This window comes from Armigeres subalbatus, chromosome 2 (genome assembly GCF_024139115.2).
Source record: "Armigeres subalbatus isolate Guangzhou_Male chromosome 2, GZ_Asu_2, whole genome shotgun sequence".
Taxonomy (NCBI): Eukaryota; Metazoa; Arthropoda; class Insecta; order Diptera; family Culicidae; genus Armigeres; species Armigeres subalbatus.
Window position 1 is genome coordinate 106,211,086 of NC_085140.1, and position 15,255 is coordinate 106,226,340.

Consider the following 15,255-nt stretch of genomic DNA (forward strand, 5'->3'; position numbering starts at 1 on the left):
GGGAAATTCGCAGCTTTGTTTTTGTTTGACATTTTAATTGTAAATAAAAATGATACAATGTTGCCAGAAAAAAGTATTTTTACGTTGTTCTCACCACAGTGCAGTGGTGCCAAAACACGATTATTTGTAGGATCAACATCGTCTGGCAGGAATATTCACCTCATAAAACAGACGATGTTAATCTTTTGAAAAAAATGTAAGAAAATAACCGTTTCATAAAAACAGCTTATTTTATGCACAATGTTATCTAAACCCAAAGACGTTTTGGGGAAAAATACAAAACATAGGTGTTTGGTCGGACGGGAAAGGTCTATTCCTGTTAAAAATCAATTTCATTCCAAATTCAAGGTGGAATTTTTAAATTTTGTCTGTTGTTATCGCTACAGGAATTACCATGAAAATTCCTCTATGAATCTCTCCAAAAAATGTTTACAACTTATCATAGCAAAATTCTGCAGAAATCCCCTCTAAGCTGTGGAAGTTTATTTATTAAATTACTCATAGAATCCTTGAGGAAATTCCTTCGAATTTTTTCAGCTGGAATTTCGAAGAAAAAACTTATGTAATAGTTATCCGAAAATAACGCAAACATTTCTTAACAATTCCTGTGGATTTTTTTTTCGATAATATCTGTGGAAATTAACTTTTTAATTGCTGAAGAAAATTCCTCTTCAATCACTGCGAAAATTCTTATTATAATGAGACAACTGCATCAAATCGAAGAACATTTTTGTTTTTTTTTTCAATTGTTGTATATATTCTGATCCATTCTAGAGAAATGCTATTAAAGCAATATAAAACCTTCAATACTATAATAGAAGAAACTAAATCCCGGCGGGAAGATTTGACGAGATAAAAAAATGCTTTTTAGGAATCAATAATTAATGACCAAAAGTGACGGGCATCCTCTTATAATACTTGTTGAACGATTGAACAAAAGTGTAATGCATGACATTCAATAAGGACTTGGAAATGTCCGAAAATTTGTGGGACTATGGACTTCAAACGTAAAGTTTATTCTCAACATTATTTTGCTATAGAGAGGAAGCTCCATGCATTACATCCAGATTTGTTTTAGTTAATTTTCACCTAAAACTAAACCCGCGCCAAATCCGCGCGAAGTCTTCAAACCGTTATGTAAATCCGCGCCAAATCCGCGAAAACCGCGAAAATCGCGAAATCCGCGTAGTCGTAACAACCCTGAAAGTGTAGTCTCCAGTCTCAAATCACTATCTTTCCAATAATGCTACTATCCTGGTGGCTGGTGTCATCTACGAATTCAAAACATTACGTTAAAGAGCTGTTAATATATCAGAAATTAATTTCAATTTAACAATTTTTCTACAATGCCGTGTATAGAGTGTTTGAAAATTCAATTAAATATGTGCTAAGAAAGGAGACTGTGCTGCAAACAAAAAAAATGCTTCGTCAAGCAACCGACAAACATGACTGGTCCAGTTTAATTGTTGCATAGGGGAAAGTGGGGCAAGATGGCCATACTAAGCGGTAACCCTTGTAAAATAGTAACATTGCTTCAAATTCTGCTGATTTCTCCATGAAACACCTTTATGATGACCCGTCTTTGACATAAGTATCAATAAACACTGATTAATAAAGTTTCAGTATCTTATAAACTGGTTTTAAAAAGGCTGTTTTTATGATGCCTATATTTACCATATGGGGCAATATGACCACCCCCTCGGGGCAAGACGAGCCTGAACCAAAAACTATATCAAAAGTGTGCTAAATTTATTTAGAATAGGGGACACATTTCTTGCACTTGTATGGATTATGTTCAAATGATGCTTCGTTTAAAAATGTCGTATTTCATGTTGATTTCTTGACAACTGGCACTACGACAATATCAGAATTGCCTAAAACTAATTTCTACTGTTAAAACCATATCCTTTGTTTTAAATCATCTCTGATTCACGCAGAAACTATTTTGATCATTTTTTAAATGCATTTAAGTGTTAGGCGACTCTTAATCCTGGAGATGACCTTGTTCCTATACAGTTGGCAATACCGCCCCAAGCCGACGTGTATCCAAAGATTTATATCCTATCGAACCTAATTACTGTGAATCTCCTCAAATTATTATTGTATATATGCTATAGTTATATAAAAGCTTCGGTAAATATCAATTTGTCCTGAAAAATGAGTAATTTAGGCTTCAATTGTTAAATTATGTAACTAGAAAATTATAAGAAAATTCGAATTTTAACTAAACCATCTTTAAATCAATATTACAAGAACAAGTGAGGTTGTCAAAGTGCATTTTTCAGTTGTATAGCCCTTTTACATTATTGTGAACCATCCCTTGTAATAATAATGTGAATATAATGCTCACTTAAGGCATAATTAACGTTGGCTGTCTTGCCCCATATGGCCATCTTACCCCACTTTCCCCTATTTGCACAAACAACTACTGTGATTACGCTTCGATAAGTACACCTATTCGTTTATGGTGCACCGCCCGAAACAGTGTCGCTGCCATGCCATGTCACCACGATGAAAGCAGCATTATTTGTATTTAATAAGACAAATTGCATACGACAATTCAGGCGAAATAGACACTGTACATGACTGGAAAGCAATTCTAGTACCTACATTTCACTAGCAAGCAATTGTTCCGTCTGATAACTGCTGTAGTGAGAGTTGAGTTGAGAAATGGCCATGCCGCAACAAAATTTTAATTTATCCCGGTGTTGTTTTATTCATTCGCTTTTCCGGTGATGGTACGTTTGTAGGAGGAATGTCTTTGTTGTTCAGATGTGAAAAATTCAATGCACATTTCCATCCATACCACGTCAGCCCTAGCCTGTTCGATGTGCGTCATCAAAGATATCGATCGCAGGCTCCACTTCTGCATCTACGTACGGTCAATTTTGTTTGGTTTGGATGAGGATTGAGGATACACAAAAGTTCCATAGGGTATATGGTATTATTAGAGTAACAATAAATGAAAGTTTGAATAACATTTTCCGGATTTTTTTCGATGATATAAATTTGCAAAGGCGCAGCATTGATAAACCGACCATGGCGAGTTTTATTCTCGGTTATTTTGGGTGGAAAACATTCTCGGCTCCCCGGGCATAATGTATCCACACAAGATGCACAATGCACATCATGCACTTGTAATGGATGTAAAAACTTTCAGTTGGAAATGCTAATAGAACACCAAATTGACAAACAGACCAAGTTCCAGTCGATTGTCCTGAGTCGATTGGTATATATATATATAACATATAGCGTGCAGCTGGCGGGGTTAACCCTCGCCAAAATCAAGGATTCAATGAGAAATGGAACAATTTACGGAGCTAATAAATGAACCAACCAAAGCTATTTTTATGTAATTAAGCAAAGAATATTTCTTTATTTTTACATCAACATGTCAAAGGAATGATCTTATTTTTGGTCGCTATCTCCGAGGGACTTCCGCAGCCATAATGTTTTACAGCAAATTTAACTTGTCATAAGACGAGTTTGTACAATCCCATTGAATTCCACCACTTAATTGTATCTTGACAGATACGTATTTCGACCTCAACAGTAAGGCCGTCTTCAGTGTCCGGTATAAGTCGAGTCATGTACGAGACACTGAAGACGGCCTTACTGTTTAGGTCGAAATACGTATCTGTCAAGATACAATAATTGTGCTAGAAGAGTGCTTTGAAAATAGGTCGTATGTGCAAAAGAGAGTCTCTCTTTGGATCTATTCTTTTTTGATTATTAATTGGAATTCAATGGGATTGTACAAACTCGTCTTGGGAAGATCCATAAAGTACGTCACGCAAAAATTGGCGATTTTCAACCCCCCCTCCCCCCTTCGTCACACTTTTTGTATTAAAACTCTGAAATTTTTGAATTAGTCGTCACGCTGTTTGGAACCCCCCCTCCCCCCTAGTAGCGTAACGTACTTTGTGGATGGCCCCTTATGACAAGTGAAGACATTCCACTAAAAAGCTCAAAATAATTTTCTTAAGCAAATTTAACTTTTTTTAACGTAGCTCAAATTCTAACTTTAGTCGATTCCCTCAACAACCACATCCATAATTAACCAGGTGACCAAATTCCGAGTCTATCAAAAGTTATTTTGCATTAATAACTGTTACCAGAATTTTATCTGTATTTGAGATAAATTCACTCGTTTTATTCAGGAAATCCCCTTGTGGTCCGAAAAATTACCCTCATGCCTACATTTGACCTAATCACATTACCAGTTCCATCAATATGATGATGATGATGCTACTACCATCTATTGTAGCAAGGCACCTGCCAATAGCACTGGCCATATCTGACGAACGATTTGATCATGATTGTACTATTGTATGTATTTCATCAAACTCCTGTATGAAGGGCCAAAAATGGGTGGGGTGGTTCCATAAGCAAAGACGCTTATGCGAATCCACGGGATGAATAGAGAATCTCCTTCCAGAAGAAAGTTCGTACATACTATAATATAATCTAGCCCTCGTTTCCCAGATTGACCCAATAGATGGGGAGAAGAGCCCGCCCTTTATCCACGAAATGTTAACAATAAGAAGTTGGCGATTCCACTCTTCCTATCCAAATCGCTTCAATCGGATACCCTGATGTTTTTTTTATGGTTTATAATAATATAGTTTCAATATAATTTGATTACAATATAAAATGGAATTCTCTCACCAAGTTTAAATTCGCATGTCCTGGATGAATTTTCTTCAACACCAGCTAGTTTTAGATTTATGCTGTCTTCAGAGATGGAAAACCAATAGTTCGTCAAGAAATGTCCTGCTGTAAATCGGGGATTTGGGGACTCAAGGATCGAAAAACAGACTTCTTTATTTCTGAAAGTATGAAATAAAAAGACGGAAGGCAGTATCATACATAATTACATGAGAGTTTTGATTAAAAATAAATAATAAATATGCAGTAATGTTTCAAAACTCGATGTTCATCTTCTTTCCTATCTATTATTTATGTAAGAGATGCGAAAGATTCAAACACAAAATATTTCACTTGTAAAAGTATGACTGTTATATGAAATAATGATAAAAATAATAAAATGCTTCAAATCAACAGTTACAAATGTTTGCAGACCTTGAGAATAATGTATAAGCCTTTGGCTATTAAATATTAACTCATTTTTTGCCAACAAACTCAAACGCTGACATTTACGTTTATTACTAAGGGTCTGTCTCATTTGGAGAATTAAACTTAAAAGTGACAGTTCGAAAATTATAAAATCACCCCGTTATAAGAATGGCTGGTGCTACCCAGCAATTCCAATAGGACATCGATGGAAAATGATTCGATATCTGTCAAAAGTAATCTTGCTCTGCGAGCAGGGTTATTCGATAATTATTGAAATGTCACTTTTAAGTTTAATTTCAGTTTAATTATCCAATTGAGACAGACCCTAAATATTAATTTTTAAAGCCAGCAGCATGTCCAAACTAACAACAAACTGCTCTACGGAAAACACGCCGCACCAGCATGATTGTGACAAAAAAACGGTTACGATTTTGAAGCATTTTAATAATCTGGATCTGCAGGGCCTCGAAAATGTGAGAAAATTATAGATTTCCATAGTATATAGGAATTAAAAAAATCTGAAGATAAAAATTTAGATCAAGACAATGATCTCAATCGGAAGGATCTGGATCAGTTCCATTATCTGAAAGCAATGAGATATCAGAGAATTCCCCAAATCTGAAGCATCCTTAAGTCTGCAAAGATCTAAAAATCTACAGATTCAGGAAAACTTCTGAAACATCACCATCTTCATTGCACCATGCTCAAAAAATAGTTTTTGAAACTGAGTACTTTCAAAAGAAAACGGACAATACTCAGTAGACCAGTGAAGAATATTTCGCTTATGGAAGAGTTTCCACAACTAGAGCACAAATCATACAATCGCCTCATAATACATTACATATTACATATACATAACTCAGTCAACTTAAATAAAAATAAAGCATATCAAAACAACGAGATCTACACATTATTTTTACTTCACTGAACAATATTATTCAAATCAACAGATATGCATAACCTTTCATACTCGAACGATTTCAACAAAACATTGAAGAAATTTTCAAGTGGAAGGCTTAAATTACCAGTTCCATCAATATGTTCCCAAAACCAGAAACTTGTACTAGTACGATACGTTGAAAAAGCTTACAACGAGAGCGCGTTTTTTTAAGTAGTGGCACCCAACAGTGCTGAATAGAAAAACCTACGTCGTAATTCCTGTTTCGAATAACTAAACATTTGCTTTGGTAAAATAGTTTTGATTTTGAAGTTTAATTTTATCAACATTTATTTTATTATTTCCAGAATTTGTTACGGTTTATAAAAATAATTGTCATCTCACTGAATTGTTCACTTTACGTCCTTCGGGAAGATAGGGGGGTCATTCTGCAGATTCAAATTTGAAACCGTCACGAAAAGTGGTCAGTAAGTATTAGCTAATATCTCAGCCGTCTTCCAACCGATTTTGTGATCAATCGAGCAACAAACTCTCTAAGATTTTGCATGACTATTAAAAACAATGGGTTAAAAGCGCTAATCTATTACAAAATTGACTTTCGCCAGACACTGTTGAAATTCGGTAAACCAACCAATCCAGTATGTGCATCACAAGCACAAACATCAAAATCATGCAACTTACGGGATGGGCTCTAATCCTCAATTCGATCAAGATTTCAAGGTTAATTGCAAAATTAGTGACGATAGCGTCTATTGCGGATCAGTGGAGGTAATGAAAATGTATTCTAAATGGTGGCATTTTAGAGGAAAATCCGCAAGTGACTGTCGGACAGTAGCACTGGGTGATTAAAAAGTTGATTTTCAGAAACACCACTTTATACAAGAGAAGGTAGAGCCAAGACAAATTTTCTTCAAAGTGAAAATCACAACCGCTAGGCGAGAAAGTTGTAGTTGGTAGCAATAAAAGCGCTTGTCGGAGACAGACGCTGCAAAAATTTAGTCGCATATTCATCATTTTCTGCGCGTGCGGCGCTGAAATCCTTCTCTTCTGTGAGAGCGGATGGGGCCCTGAAAAGAGCCGTTTTGGGTTATGGAACGTACACACGGTCAAGCAGTTTGACCAACATTGACTCCACCTCTCGTTTATTCAAACATCCATCAAATTTTACCAACATCGGCACGAACAATCAATTTATTCGACCAACAATATCACACACGAACGACCGAAGCGCCAACTTGAGCACCAACCATCAAAAAATATATGGGGGTTTGTGCAACTTCACTACAAAAGCTCAAACATGTTCGGCGAACCTTGACTCCACCCCCGACAACTCAAACCAAAATCAAAACGTTTTAATTTTTTCCAACCGAGCCGCCAACTGTCAAATGGTTGTTCGAACAACACGTTCAAACAAAGCAGCAACCGAATCGTTTTCTTGGGGGCGGAGTCAATGTTCGTCGAACTGCTTGACTGGTGTGTACGTTGCTTTAAGCTGCGTCCTCCTTCTCGGTTACTTGGAGCTGATGTACATGGTAATTGCTTTGGTTCTCTCCGAGATGGTGTGCTTGACCAGCTCGCCCGGGGGACCATCCAGAAACCACGTGGTCATATTTTTGAAGATTTTCAACCCCCCCCTCCCCCCATGTGGTCTATCGTGGTCATTTGGCAGACCCCCCCTCCCCCCCCTTTGACCACGTGGTTTTTTTTTTTCAAGCACAAAAATTAAAAAAAAAACCTATGTAACTAAAACATATGGTTAATCCGATCAATTTTGAAGATGGACAATTTCAACTGATTCAAAATCAAACTAAAACCCAGCATGGAAATTATAAATTTTCATTATTTCGAAGATTATATTTTTTCTCTAATAAATAATCTAGAGCTGGCTCATCTCTCAAAATTTCTAATTCTTCATTGAAATTTTATTTTGATATTGACTCGTGGAATCCAATGATGCCGTACTAAACAAATTTTTTCGTTCACTCTGATGTCTTTCGAATAATTTCCCAAGGAACTTCTATTCCATATCTCGAATATGCTTCAGTCACTGGTGGACTCATAGAAGAATGCATGTATTATAGATCAATTATCATTTTGGAGTTCGGATCATACGATTTATCCAATTAACCAAATTATGAATGATGTATGATATAACATCTCATTAGGTCCATTGGGTTGCTATGGTAATTGTTATTTGTATAAGTTATTACTGACTTTTAGTTAAAAAAATATGTTGAGCTTTTTAATGGAATGTCTTTACTTGTCATAAGACGAGTTTGTACCTTCCCATTTAATTCCACCACTTGATTGTACCTTGACAGATACGTATTCCGGCCTCAACATTAACGTCGTCTCCAGTTGTTCGCACTTGACTCGACTTAGGTTATACAAAACTTTTAGGTTTTAAAAACGTCCTGGAAGTCGTAATGTTTGAACTCCTATTCATTCAAGTCCGTGAACCCAGTGCTTCTAAGGCCCTACAAAAAGGCATAGTCATTGTGCAGCTTGATGTTGACTCAAGATAATTTTGGGTACCTTGTCTCTTAGATCTCATGTTAATGGAAATTAGGATCATATGCTTATTTCATCGGATTGGGTACATACCGATGATGAGGACATTACAAATGTCATGATTGATCACCGAGAAGTCGTGGGCTGAACTTGAGAGCAATCACTGGCTTAACGTTCAGGATGACCCATCTTATCTGAGTGTTCAGAATGATTCAAACATTTCAACTTCATTTGCATGCTCTTAGAATCGAAATCTTCCCAAAGTTTCGGATAACTGAGTTTTCAGGGTCAGTCAAATTTGAGCTCCCATATTTTTTTTCTGTAAAACCAATATCTAGATAAACAATTTTACTGAAGAAAATGGTGGTCTAGCTCTCCTTTGTGATTTAAAAGCCAATCTAAAACGCTGGGCATATATGACCCATCCGTCCTGAAAGGGTTGAGATTTGTTTTGGAATTCAATTTCAATCGTTATTATAACACTATTTATTACCCTAGATTGTTTTAGGAATTGGAGTGTTTTTTCTGGAACACTGCCAGTTTTTTTTCATATCGCCGGACTCTTCTTAGTTCTAAGACCCTTTTATGAATTTAAAAAGCATTTTATTTAGAATTTCATGTTGATTTTTTAAATGCAAACTTCTCTATGTCATAACCTTTTTCATACGCACTACTAGAATTTTGTGCATTGTTGATCGAAAAATTTAAAAATGCACCTAAATGTTCTAATTAGGTGCATTATTAAATTTTTCGATCAATTAGCCTAATTATTCAATATCATAAGAACTAGGCTTCTTAATCCTAAATAATTGCCTTACATGTATTGCTTGGATGAATTTTAAATTCCAAGATCTTCCTAATTTTCAAGAATAATTATTCTGGAGTTGCAAAGGAAACCCTTCAGAATAGTTAGAAGAAATTCTTCGGAGTCTCCACGGAAAAATCTTCAGTATTTCAACGATTTTTTCACGAAATTCTGTGGAAAAGTTCCTAAAAAAGGTTCGGTAGAAATTTTGAAGAACTAGAAGAATCCGTAGAAGGATCCTAAATGCATGAAAATTCCAATAAACATCAAATTCCGAAGAACTTCCGGCATAAATTAGAAAAAAATCCAGCTTACTTTTTTTACAGAATCTCTAAAGATTTTTTCAAAATCCTGGGCAAATTTAATGAATCTTCAAAGGAAATTCTTCTAAATTTCCAATGGAATTTTTTCGTTTTTCAAAAAAATCTTAGAAATTTCCAGCAGTTTTTTAATTTCCAAAAGAAATTATTTGAAGTATACCAAAATATTTCCGATGGAAATTCCTAAGATTTTCCAGTAGAAAATCGAAAAAAAGTTCATCTAAAACACCAATAATGAATTTCCCGAGGATATTTCGATGTTTTTCCAAGTGGAAATAACGAAAAAAAATGCACTTTTGTAGTACTTGTGAAGGTTGTACTTAAGAAGCAATTCCAATAGGAATTCCTTAGAAAATTAAATCAAAATTTTAAAGATTTTCTGATGTGAAAATTCCTTAAAATTTTTAAATCATTTCTTGTGCTTCTTTGCATGGTAAAGATTCAAAGCAATGTTTAGCTGAACCTACAAAGAAATCAAAATGATTTTCCGAAGAAGAATGAATTTCCATGAAATTTTGGAAGAATTTATGGTGCAAATTAAAAAAAACGAACCTTGAGAATTCTAAAGATTTATTCTTTGAAAATCCAAAGTATTTTTGAAGATAATCCATAGACTCTTCCGTGGAAATTCTAAATAATGCCTCGAATAAAAAAAAATATTTGGAAAATTTAAAAATGTGATAGAACTCACAAAGAGCGTAAAAATTTCATTTCAAAATTCCAAATTTGAAAACAAAATCCAAAAACAAAAAATCAACGGTAATATCAAAGTGTTTCATGTGGCATTGGCTATTTAATTTCTCATGAAAATCCAGAAGATTTTTTCTTGAACAATTTAGAAGTCTTCTTCTTCTTCCATATTCCAACTGGAAGTTGGTCTGCTTTTCAACTTAGTTTATTCTATTAGCATTTCCTCAGTTATAAATTGAAAGTTTTAAATAGCAGCCATTGTACGATTATATATCTTGTGTAGCAAGTACGATGGATACATTATACCTAGGGTGTCGACAATGTTTGACACCTGAAAACATCCTAGACAGGAACGAGAATCGAACTCGTCATCTCCGGATTGGCAATCCTACGCCTTTGCTCGTAAGGCTAACTGGAGACTGAACATTTTGAAGTGCACTCCCTAAAATGTTCGAAAAACTTATTTTGGAAATGAAATAGAAGATTGAAGATTCGGAAGAACTTGTCGAAGAAATTCATTAGAATGTAAAAAAAATATGAAAATATGAACATTTTTTTCCACCAAAAATTATATGTATTTCCCACGAGACTGTTTTGAATTTTCAGACAGAATTCACATGGAATTCTTTTCATGACCAATTTGTAGCAAAATTTTCCAGAGAGAATAGTTCAAAAAACGTTCTGAATGCTAGCACTTTATCAGGATTGTATGAAGTAAGGTCAAAGTTTTTACAGGATTTTTTTTTACTGGATTTTTCCTGAATATCCACAAGACATTCTTTTGAAGATTTTTCTTGAATTATTGTAAAAACATGAACAGTTTTCAAAATTGTAGCTGTAGTCCGCTGATGCAAAAGTGTCGGCGGCGTGATGCCAAAACCATCTGCGGCGGAATTTTTAGAAAATATTTTTCATTTTCTTTCCCATTTTTTTTGTGAAAATTGAGACTGAAACGCAACCTGCTTTTTCGTTTATTTTTTATGGAAATAGGATCTAAAGCTAAGTTGGCCAAATAACTCAGATATGCATCGGCGTTGCGACCGACGCTGCGTTACCGGGTTTTCTCGATGCTTAATGCTAAATTCATTTTAGCACTGAATTGAAAAGACGCTACGTGGGCATCGGCCCTAAGATGCGCTTTGTGTTTAATGATTAAATCATTAAATTTTGATGATTTGTATTTTTACACCGCTATTGTTATTTACCAAAATTTTCGTGTTAAAAAACCACGTGGTTCGAGAGCAACACCCCCTCCCCCATGTGGCTTATCGTGGTCATTTTCCAAACCCCCTCCCCCTATATGACCACGTGGTTTCTGGACGGCCCCGGTGGCAGAAAGCGGACGGCGGTCTGGCAACGGTCGCGATAGGTATGAATGGATGGAAATAGTAAAATCTATCCCCCTAGATTGCTATTTTGACCTCTCTTATATGTTTTTCTCATTTTTATAATGCGCGAGAAAGGCATCACCAACGCTAGGTGGATTAATTTGGGTTTTTATTTCAACATGTCAAAGAAATGAAGCATTATTTCGGTCGTAAAAGGGCCTTTTTCCACTTTAAGTCAACTTTAATAGCTGTAAACAAAATTTATGCTACAAAATATTGAAAAACTCAAGTGTATAAAGTAGCCCCGCATGTCAGTAGAAGCCCCGCACGACGGTAATCAATATTGCAATTGAACTATTCAATATAATTTAATACAATTGTCATTTTGTTTGTTCGTGTTCGAACTAAGGAAACTTTTATTAAAAACAGATTTTATCTTTCAAAGTTAATCCAGCACCACACATCATGTATGTATTGGACGAAAAACAAAAAAAAAATGCAATGTTTCTACTCACCCACAAATGATGATAGCAAAACATTGCACCAACGCCGGGTACAAATTGTCCATAGAAATGCTCGGTTGATCATCATCGCCACCGCCGTCGATGCTATTATTCGCTGGTACTCCCGGCGGTACCATAGTGGTTACATATGGATCATCCATGGCGGTACCGCCAGTCACATTTTCAGCCATAGCTGCCACTAACATGCTGCCCGCCCTTGCCACTCTCGAAACCACACCGCCAGAAGCGGCAGCGGCGATATCCATCTTCTAGCACTTTAGCGCCTCAAAATGATTTTCTTCGGATTAGCACGTTCTGTTTCACAACTTGTAACTACGTTGTTGAATTTTAACCTAGCACTTGTTTGGAGAATAGTTCACTGCAACGCACATTTTGACGATTTCTTACATATTCAAGCTAGAAGAGTATGGGAAAACGAGGTAAATTTACTTCTTCAAACAAAAGATCAACCGTCATTCCGTTCGTTATTCAATCATGGTAACAGCTGTTCAACTGTCTCTTCACTTTAATCTTGTTTCTGGGGGGCACACATTGCTTAATAACGATCGATTGAATTCATGTGCTCGCGTTATCGATCGGTATTAAATATTTATACATCACACTGATAAGTAATAAGTCACTATGCAATCGAAGGCATAGCATTTCATTGACACTGATGTTTGCAGTAGACCAGCGTTTTCTAACGCTGTTAAGCTATTTTAAAATTCAAAACGAACGAGCTTGCAGTTGAATAAGAATGTTTTGAATAAAGGAGTTCGAATCACACACATTCTTCTTGAACATTTTTTTAATGTCAACTGGTAGGAAGAGGATGAATCTGGAACATTCACAACTATACATTTGCCAAACAGTGGCAGCCTTCAGTAGTTTAGTGAACTGCGTCAACCTTCTTCGCAAAGATCACTTTCAATCGTTTGATAACGCAGAGCGACTTTACACGTGCCCGTTTGACTGGTTGATATACACCGCATAGCATGTTTCTCTTCTCAAACAAATCGATTACGTAAATAATCTATTTATTCGCGTCTTGTAGGAACTGCCCCTTCCCTTTCATGCCAACGACTTGGTTAGATGTAGGATAGAAGGGATACGAATTATGATAGTTCAACAGTGATTCAGATTTTATCAAATTGCCTTTGTAAATGATAATCACCACTCCCTAATTATCACCATAAACACTAAAATTACAAAGATTCCCGCTTGTTGATAGTTCTGCACATAAAACAACAACAGAAATCTACACATCCATCTGTAGAACGCTATCTATCCTCATCGCCGTCAATCAACCGACCGCTCTACTATTCGTTTCTTTTCTGTGTCTCGCCTTGTGTCGCACTGTCGTGAAAGGATTATATCTGCGAAAATCGATTGGAACCTTGAAGCGAGAAAAAAATACACAACAAACACTTAATCTGAACTTCTTTTCCTCGTATTTACACCTCTCATCTGGGACACTGCAAACTCAGGGCTTGGCGTTCTTCAAGAGCTTACACTAATTTTGATATCGTTTAAGATTTATATTTTAAACTTTTTTTCACTTGCTTTACTATTTAATTAAAAAACATTTCTGTTCTATATTTCAAACAAGAATTAGGTACTCCTATAAACAAAACCCGGATTCAAACCCAGTCGTCTGCACCATTATTTGACTATGTAGCACGTCCCCACAGAGTAGCCCAACGAAGACCCCGACTGCTGAATTGAATTGGCTTTATTAATGCAGTTTCTAGAGAGCCTAACGAATGGAAATAGGAGAAACAATGAACTTTAAAAGTAAACCTGTGGGACAATTATTGCTTTCTATGAACTTAAAACTATTTTTTTTTTTCCATTTTGTAACACTTTTTCACCCAGAGATGCACTTTTATTTTCAAGTAGCCACTCACGTATCATTACACTGATTTTTAAATTGCTTAGACATACTAGTTATAAAGCTGATTGGGGATATATAATTTTATTGAACACACGACTTTAAAATATTTCCATTTTTGCGCAATTTTGCTTAATCACACCATAAAAAAATTGCAAATGTCAGTAGAAACAAAACCTACGGTCGATTCCTTCTTTCTCGCGTACTGCGCACACCAAGTACAGCCTCTGTAGCGCTATTATCAAACCACACGCGATGCAACTTTTCAGCACTGCTCATTCACTTCTCCTAGCTAGTAGTAGTTTGATGCATTCGCGTGTATCACGAGCAAAATCCAGACGAGAACTGAATAGCTCGAATGGCTTGCAATAAACGATATCCAGTAAAGGTACGATGTTTGATAAACAATCTGAGACTGACATTGATCTAACAAAAAGAGGACTGGAGAAAACTGTCATTCCATTCTGTCCAAGTATAAGTATAACAGCAATGATTGAACCAATTGGACACAATGATTCCCTTTCACAGTGCTGTTATCTAGCGGAATACTACGGTATGTTGATTTGAAACGGCGGTTAAATTGGGCTTAGAATATAAGACAACGTACAACAGACGTAGTTCAAATCATTTTGTAAATCATTTTTGTTGTTGTGCCCGTAATAGCACGTGTTGAGATTTATATTAAAAATAACTTTTGGTGTATTTAGGGTCATGGGAGCTAATGTTAACCTATCATAAAACGTTGATTTTTCACCCCTTCACGCAAATTTGATGCATTATGCTAGATTCATGCACTTCTTCAACTGATAAACGCAAAAACCTTGCATGAAAAATCACTTTTACTTGATTTTCTAGCATTCAATTAATCTGGTGCAATAGTTTTTTTTTCAATAAAGTATATGCCTGAAGTATTTTGGATATTACTTTTTTGTATTACTCCTTTGGTATTTTATCTCTTATGCAAGGCAAGTTCATAGCAGACTAAGGTATCATTAACAGAATTAGGTATTATTGAGTTATTTTCTCCTTCTCGGGTAGTGCTGGGCATGCACCATCGTGTGATTGGGTGGCAGCCAATCAAAGCAAGGATGTGCAAACTGAGGATAAGAGACGGTTTCTTCAACTATAGCACTGCCCACACGAAGGGCGACCCGACGACGAGAAAGAAGCGTTCCATGCACAGCTGGAGCAGCCACACGATGGATGCCAACTGCGACTGCGGGATGGCAAAAT

At 36.0% G+C, this 15,255-nt stretch overlaps 1 protein-coding gene across 2 annotated transcripts in view; it reads right to left on the reverse strand.

The window, feature by feature from the left end:
• LOC134210597 (lysosomal cholesterol signaling protein) overlaps positions 1-14,443 on the reverse strand; it is a 54,168-nt gene extending 39,725 nt beyond the window's left edge. Inside the window, exons 1-2 of one of the 2 annotated variants that reach the window (XM_062686710.1) lie at positions 14,204-14,443; positions 12,144-12,548 (exon numbers count right to left, since the gene is read on the reverse strand). In XM_062686710.1, the coding sequence (XP_062542694.1) occupies positions 12,144-12,397 (254 nt within the window). In that variant the 5' untranslated portion in view covers positions 12,398-12,548; positions 14,204-14,443. Of the gene's footprint in view, positions 1-12,143; positions 12,549-14,038; positions 14,144-14,203 lie in introns of those variants that run through there. The other variant, XM_062686711.1, reaches the window with a different exon arrangement.
• Between the last annotated feature and the right edge of the window lie 812 nt (positions 14,444-15,255).